At 35.9% G+C, this 8,243-nt stretch overlaps 1 protein-coding gene across 4 annotated transcripts in view; it reads right to left on the bottom strand.

Moving 5' to 3' along the window:
- Positions 1-218: 218 nt before the first annotated feature.
- SF3B1 (splicing factor 3b subunit 1) overlaps positions 219-8,243 on the bottom strand; it is a 38,084-nt gene continuing 30,059 nt past the window's right edge. For 2 of the 4 annotated variants that reach the window (XM_064286856.1, XM_010602619.3), the window contains 5 exons: positions 7,014-7,134; positions 6,349-6,480; positions 5,048-5,320; positions 2,873-3,089; positions 219-2,612 (listed from right to left, as the gene is read on the bottom strand). In XM_064286856.1, the coding sequence (XP_064142926.1) occupies positions 2,454-2,612; positions 2,873-3,089; positions 5,048-5,320; positions 6,349-6,480; positions 7,014-7,134 (902 nt within the window). In that variant the 3' untranslated portion in view covers positions 219-2,453. Of the gene's footprint in view, positions 2,613-2,872; positions 3,090-5,047; positions 5,321-6,348; positions 6,481-7,013; positions 7,135-7,525; positions 7,596-8,243 lie in introns of those variants that run through there. The other 2 variants (XM_003406155.4, XM_023542601.2) reach the window with 2 other exon arrangements.

Below are 8,243 nucleotides of genomic sequence, written 5' to 3'. Positions count from 1 at the left end.
CCACTAGAAACCAAAGAACCAAACAACTAAATCTCTTTAAGGCTGCAGTCGTCATTTTTCAGTTTGTTTAATGAAAAAATTCCTTGGTTTTTTTCAACACTAAGTTTCCTTGTTTGGAAAACAACCCAAAGAGCTCAATATTATGAAAATGGCACAAACACAACAGAGTGCAGTATGATAAAACGGAGTCAACTAAGATTAAAAATTGGTCTACTAAAACTTTAGATATAATAAGTTTTATTCATCTGGTGGTACTTGATGCTCACAGGGCACCGTACAACAAATTTAAAAAATACAATATGAAAAAAATCAAACAGCCAGAAATCAATTCCATTAGAGGGCAATGGCCCACAGAAAAACAAACAAAAGCCCACAGAAAAACCCACCCTCTATCCCCTTAAGAACATTAATTTCTTCCTGTTTAAGTTTGGCTTTAAGAAACACTGAAAGTGCAAAAGAAAAGGCCTTTGAACGATAGTTAAAACTTCACATAGCGTCTTTCACCTAAGTATCACAAAATGCTTTCGTTATTCAATAATAAGCATATAAAATAATTCAAAGATCTGTGAGTCTATTTGGTCCCAATTTTTAAGGTCAAAATCTTCAGTATTTTCCTCACTTCTCTATCCACAAATTATTTGCATCAGTATGAAGTCACTCAAGGTACAGCAGTCTCCTTTGCTCCACTCTGCCATTACAAAGCCTATTCTCCACAAACAGCAAGAGGCCAAGCAATCTAAAGTTATCCAAGTACTAGAATTGAAAATGTAACTAAATTTTCCCAAGGCTGATTTAAAAATCAAATTTTGGCTTTGGAATCTAACTGTATCTTTAAATCCTCATGATTAGCTATTACTTAAGGTCATTTGACATCAACTGTAGAGAGGAGCAAGATTTAAAGTTGCGTGGGGTCTACTGTTACAAAAACTTCTAGAAAGTTTTGGAATTTGTGTCTATTTTATTACACATTGAAATGTTGTCACAAAGTTATGCCACACAAGGAACAGCTACAAATTCTGCCTGGAGGGTCATCTAATGCTCAGCATCAGTTTTCTGAAAGCCAGCCAAGTACAAGCTGTTTCTCATCTAAGCTTCCAAAACTGAGAGCCCCAAGTGTTAACAGCACAAGTCACAAACCTCCTAATCCCAGTGTTTAACAGTTTTACTTACAGTGGCAGAGTCATCATATGCTAACACACTGCTGCGGACTCTTGTATTTTCCACTAGAGTTCACAGGAGTACTAACCCAGGGAGACAAAACAAAACAGCTACACATAGCAAAAGGACTAAAACTCAAATTTTTGGCCATTAAATAAAATTAGAAGCTAAAAATATACTTAAAGTTTCTGGCAGAAAATATTAAGTACTGCCTTAATGTTTGGTTGCTCTAGAATTAAATGGCATTTCAGTTTATGCTTGACACAAAGATCAATTTATTATCTAATTACTAAATGTAAAACTAAGCAAACCTGAGTATTTTAGCTGTGAGATAATATGTAACTAGATGTGTCTCCCCCTTTTCTAATATACTGCATTTCTCAAGGGCAAGGGGCAGGCTATATGCACAGTGGCTGACAAACAGTAGGTACTCAACAGGTACCTGTTGTTGAATGCTGGCTTAAGACATAGGAAAGAACCCAAAGATTCTTATTCTACCAGTATTACTTAGGGAGCCTCACTCCCAATGCGTAGAAAGCAGCCTTGAAGTAAAGATACCTTCCCACTTTTTAAAAGGCCTGTCAGGAGTTGGACATGACTTGATTCACTTCCTCTAAACATGCCTGTAAAGCATTTTGAGAAATCAAAAGATGAAAGGCGCTATGTAAATACAAAATAATATTCTTCAAGACAGTTCAGCAAAGGTGCTAACTCTTCTATGGCGATGGAACGGTTGTGCTAGTTTCAAGTGAACAGCCCCAAAACTACTCTTCTGTTATTATCAACAGGACAATGGGATTTCATTACTTTTGACAAAGATGCCATCACTTTATATAGCTTGCATTCTGGTAACTACTTTCTATAAACCAAGTGACAGAAAATGAAATTAAACCACTTATTCTACACAAACCAATACTTTATCAAAGTTCCTCATTTTACAAGTCATGTTCAAAAAACACACACAAATTAGCATTTTGTACACAAATGTTTATTTCTCAATTAAACATTCCCTTTAAACACAAGGAATGAATTCTAAATCTTCATAAAGATGAATTAAAAATGAAATCCCTCCAGTATAGTGTGTGTAATCACTGTGTTCTTGGTCACTACTGGCATTTACTGTTTAACATCAAAAACAAAGACAGGTTATTTAAAAATCATGCTACTGAATTTCTAGCTCTTCCTCTATGACCAGTTCTACACTGATCTGCAATGTTTAAAAGTTTACATCACCAAATCGAAGCAAGTTTAAGGTGTGAAACAGCTGTGCGTTAAACACAAAATTAACAATAAGATTATAAGATATAGTCAAGTTCATAACGAATATAGGTGTTCTTATCATCATTGTAGATTCTTGGGTAATGCGCTATGAGAGCATCCTGTGAACCAATGTAGATGGAGTTGTAAATTTTCCAATACACATCTCTGACTTTCCTGGCTGGGTGAAACAAACCCTAGAATGAATGAGAGGTTACATTACTTCAATTTGCAAAAACATACTTAACCTTAACACAATTAAGAAACAAAAAACCTGACAACTGTACAAAATTTTTGCTGGGAGCACAGACAAAATTTAATTCCCCCTCAATTTGCACAACAGTATTCCTATTTGGGACAATATACTCTATTGGCAATTACGAATGGAGACTTAATTCAACGTATTAAGCTAAATTACTTTCCTCATTGAATAAGCTTTTAAAAATCTTTAACTTACCTGTAAACAATACTGCAACATTCTACATGGTCCAATAGCAACTCTCAGGCCCTCAAGGGCTCCCATAACTGCCTGAATGACATGAGGAGAAGTCTCAAACACATTAGGCCACACATAGTTCAACAAGTGATTCAGTGAATCTTCACAGCCAAATCCATAAACCCCAAGTGACATGTGCTGCACCACTGCACTAGCCGTCTGTCTGTGCACAAGGTCCCTGTAATAAGAAAGAAAAAATCCTCGTTAAGACCCAGTCTCAGTTTTACAGGAAATATTCATCTGCCCATTAGAAATTAATTCAGTGCCCTGAGAAAATATGAAGTCATCCGAACACTGTGTGTGTTTGATATATCCTTTCGAATGACTCATTCCACTTGAGAATTTTTGCTTTAATGACTCAAACCTCACTATGGCTCACAAGTAAGCCATATTTTCCAACTAACCTTTAAAAGGTACATGAACAAGAGAGGTGGTGCACTGCACATCTTAATATGCTACTAAAAAGGTAATAAGCGCTTCTTACATATGAATGATTAACAGTAACATCTCATTTTATAATTTTGCTATCTTTGATAGTAATTCAGATACTAGTATATAATAAACCCCCTAGAAAAAACCCCACTGTGGTCAAGTAGATTCTGACTCATAGCAACCCCACAGGATGGAGAACTGCCCCACAGGGCTTCCAAGGCTGTAAACCTTTATGGAAGCAGAATACGGTATCTTTCTTTCACAGAGTGCCTGGTGGGTTCAAACTACCGACTCTTTGGTTAGCAGCTGAGGCTTTAACCACTGTGCCACCAGGCCCCCTCAGTGTATACTAGATAACTAAATCAAAATTAAATCTTTTCCCTTGTTAATTCTGTTTCATTCAAAAAAAGAACTCACTTTGGGGAGAGGAAGGAAAAGAGCAGTAATTTTTCTCAAATTTCCAGAAATAACTCTATCATCGCCTATGTTAACTTTTACTTCTGGCAAATGATTAAGTTATTCATCCCACAACTACTAACAAACCAGATAACACACTGGGGTTTGTAACGGACATGAGTTCACACTCTTTGTTCCCAAAGTAGTAAGAATACCTCAAGAGTATAAGGAAAAATACTGGTACTTACTAGCATCTAGTTTTCTTTTTATTATAATAATGTCTAATCTCTTCATCACTGCAGTGAAGCAGTGTTCCTCATTAATAAACTTTCCAACTAAGGTACTGCTTTCATTTAGTAAGTGTCAATGGAGATACTACCTCAATTTATTAGTACAAAAAATGTAATTTGTAACTAAAGGTCACATTTTCAGTGACCTCACTATGAAGCTAAGGCTAACGGTATGGATGATCTCATTGAGGAACATGGTACATGGGTGATTTACCACCACTTTACTCAGTCCCAGGTGGATATACTTTCACAGAGCACAATTCTTAGTCTGTCTCCATGTCTTGTACATTTATCTTCTGGTAACTTAATCTTGTCAAGATTCTCTTCTGGAAGGCAGTAACTATAATAAACTAAGTAATTTTAACCTGTACACAAAAGTAATTAAATGGGTCTAACTTGGGTAACTTTTCAGAAAAACAGAGCCAGTAAAAGTCCTTTCTTTTACTACTTTGGACCTTGCATTTTCCTTTTAGTTGTTTTTTGTTCAAGGCTACATGTCAGTCTAGATGGCTGTAAGTATCAGAAAACTGACTGTCAAATAACTCAAGCAGTATTTTCTCAGTGGTCACCATCTGAACAACCGGGGCCTGCAATGGAGACACTGTGGCTCTGGCGAGCTATATTCAGTAGTTCAGAATGCTCTGCTTCACTTGCAATAAAAAGCTAAAAAGATCAGGTCTCTCTGCCACATCTACTTCATGCTCATCATTTCCTCTAACTGTATGTAACTTTAATTTTAAAACAAAAGTTAATTACTACTCTCTGAAATATATTTTGCTCTTTGAAATACACTGTGATATGAAAAAAAATTAAAAGGTGGGACCTGGAAGAGAAGAAAGTTTTGGGAACCACTGTAGCATAAATATACTATTTGACGATATTAATAGTCATGTATGTAGATTAATAAAAATCAAGACTAGGATAATTATCAGAGGGGTCATCTAAAAATTATTTCAATAAATTCTAAAACAAAGCAGAAATTAGAATTTTTTTCTTTCATTTAGTTCAAGTCACTTACCTATCCATTAAAGCATCTTCAAGTAATGGTGTTACAGCATAAATGTAGTCTTTTCCCATTTCACCAATATATTCGAACAAGAAGGAAAGTGATTTTAACACTCCATTTTGAACATTCAGTTCAGGAACTCTGTATTCATTCATTAAGGCAGGAAGTACTGTGAAGGGTGAACATGTTTCCGCGACAATAGCTATTGCTACAGTGGTACAAACTCTGTTCTGCCTTTCCTGAACTTTGAGGTTGTTTAAAAGTGTAGCCAACACATCATGAGGGCTGGTAGGAAAAAAAAAAGTGTCAACAAACTTAGATGACAAGCCGAAATTTTTTCAGGAGGGAAAAGAAAAAAATACAAAGAAATGAAAATAATAAACTTAAGAACATCTAAATTAAAATGTCAGTTTTAAAGAAAAAAATTAATTCAAATAGATTCATTTTCACAGGTCATTTCCAGTCTTTAGTCATAGTTCCTGAAATGTAAAGACATTTAATTGTTTAAAATGAATTCTTTGAGCTGTCAAAACATGGGTGCCTATGGGGGTGGTTGTGCCCAAACTGTGGTCTCCCATGCCCCCACATAAAAATCTGTTTTCCTTTCCTTATGCTCCCTCTCCCACACCTTTCCTGTATCTATTCTCCCCTTTCATCAAGCTTTTATTTTACCACAGGTTCAGAGGGACATTGGTGTTAAAAAGTTTGTGCAAGAGCTTTTTGTTGCAAATTTCTTGACTACACCACCACTAAAATAAATATTCATTACTGCTACCAAAAAAGGAGAGGAAGGAATGGGGGAAAACAGAACACGCTAATTAATCTGACTTCTGTATATTTCTTTAAAATATTTTCTTAGTTACTATGCCACGTCCAGTCTTATTTTCTATAATGACTGTTTCTCCCAGTTTGTTTCTGTAACAGTGAAAGCAAGTAACTACAGATTAATAAAATGGTTACAAGTAAATTGAGTCTGTAGATTAATCTTAGAGTATTGTGCTGATTGTGACATTAACAACTGGTTTTAAGCACTACTCTTAAAAAGGACAAAAATTTGTAATTTTTTTGAGAATGGTACTATTTCCCTCTCAAAATACCTCAAGTGCGAGTAAAGAAAACCTAAAAATCTCCTGTTTCATTTCCACTTAAAATTTAAACAAACATTTCAAAAATTGGAAGGTCAGTGGTTAAATTAGGGGCTTTCTCAACTGCATTACGTACACCATGCCTCAAAGGGATTCTACAGACACAGAAGCAACTGTTGATATCAAAATGGATTTATTAGAAATAAAAAATATGGAAGCAATACTCACCCAATGGCCTTTGCAATATAACCAAATGTGTTGACTGTGGCTCTACGAATAGCTTTTTTGTGAGCTTTTAAGAGCTCTAAAAGTTCAAAGCAAATCCTCATCCATTCTCTTGCAGACACATACTCAGCTCCCCTAAAAAAAAAAATAATGTGTAATAATATTACCCACTGCCATCGAGTTGATTCTAACTCACAGTGACCCTACAGGACAGAGGAGAACTGCCCCACAGGATTTCCAATGATGTAAATCTTTACGGAGGCAGACTGCCACATCTTTCTCCCATGGAGCAGCTGGTGGGTTCAAATGGTCGACCTTTTCGTTAGCAGCCAGGCACAGTAACCACTGTGCAAAATGTCATTAACTCATTTTAAGCATATTTTAAGATTCTGCAGAAAGGTTGGTTTAGTCTTAAAACTACTGCCATCCCCCATTATCACACCAACTGAAACTTCACTGAAAATAATGTCAGAAAACCTGACCACATATGCATTTGTACGTTAGCAACACTAAGCAAATTTTGCTAGGAGGCTAAATCTGAAAAACGATTGCTGCCGTGGTTGTTGTTAGGTGCCAACGAGTCGGTTCCGACTCATAGCGACTCTATGCCCGACAACAACAATCTGAAAAACAATACTGCTTATATAAATGTTAGGTAATCTATTTACCTGTCAGCAATACGTCCAACAAGATCAATACAATTCTCTTGTACTTTTTCATGCCTGTTCTTTAAGATGGGGGTGAGTCTAGGCAGGAGATCTTTAATTGGTGGGGTCATCTTATGCATACCTATTTAATAAAAGTCAACAAACAATTAATATTTGAATTTCAACTTTTGTTCATGTTTCCTTTTCCTCAGCAATGTAATGCACATGACCAGGCATAAATATAAACTATAGCTCCTATGGAAAGAGAGAGCTCAGATTCTCACCAGACTCAGAACTGTTCATAACTTTTTATTAACAACTTCTGATAATGCATAGGAATGAAAGAAATTAGTGAAGTGATTTAAAGAATGATGAATATTCAATAACAACAAAAAATTTTATTTGGTTTTGAAATGTATTTGTACACTGACATTTGAATATGGGGACAGCTTATGTTCCGGCCATACACAACAATATAAGCCAGAGATAGACATGTAAATTAAAGCAAAATTTTCCAGAAAGGGCCCCCTTACCCTTTAACTGCAAAACAAACAGATCTCCAGTCTCCCTGCAATGCAGGGCATACTTGGATGGTATTTACACCTATGAAGAGAGAAAAAAGGAGGCAGCTGGCAGGGGCTCTTGCTCTAACTAGAATTGCTTGCTCTGATTCTCTCTCCATTATTTTTCCCATGTTTCCCTGACAAACAATATGGTTTACAACTCCCTGCAAACCAGAGACCCACAAGTGGTCAAGACTGATTTCTGGCAAGTAGGTATCTTCAAGCATAAAAGAACGGGCTGAATTGGGGGTTATACGTAAATGAAATAGTTGAAAGATCTCCTACATTCCGTAAAAACCCCTTACAAAAAGGAGAAAAACAGTGGCTGTCACAGCTAGCTATTCTGGCCTCCTACTAGGTTATTTCAGCCCCTCTAAGCCATGCAGAGGTTACTTTTGGCAATAGGAGTAAATACAAGAGACCATTTGTTTGCTTCATCATAACGCTTTTAAATAATAAAAGTTCTGCTTTCCATGTTCATTATCATTTTATAATATGCTTGTGTTTTTACTTTGAGTTAGAAAACTTGATAGTTTTAAAGACTTGGATATAAAAGATGATAATCTGATTAACTTTTCTCCCTGGTTATGCTCCTTGAATTTGACAGCAAGCCAAAAACCTGCCATAATCACTACATAATTTGAGACTGAATAAATACATAATATTTTTATCTAAAACCAGATGAAAA

This window comes from Loxodonta africana, chromosome 6 (assembly GCF_030014295.1).
Source record: "Loxodonta africana isolate mLoxAfr1 chromosome 6, mLoxAfr1.hap2, whole genome shotgun sequence".
In the NCBI taxonomy this organism is placed as follows: domain Eukaryota; kingdom Metazoa; phylum Chordata; class Mammalia; order Proboscidea; family Elephantidae; genus Loxodonta; species Loxodonta africana.
Note: the sequence above shows the minus strand (reverse complement) of the source record. Positions and strands in the feature narration are given on the sequence as shown.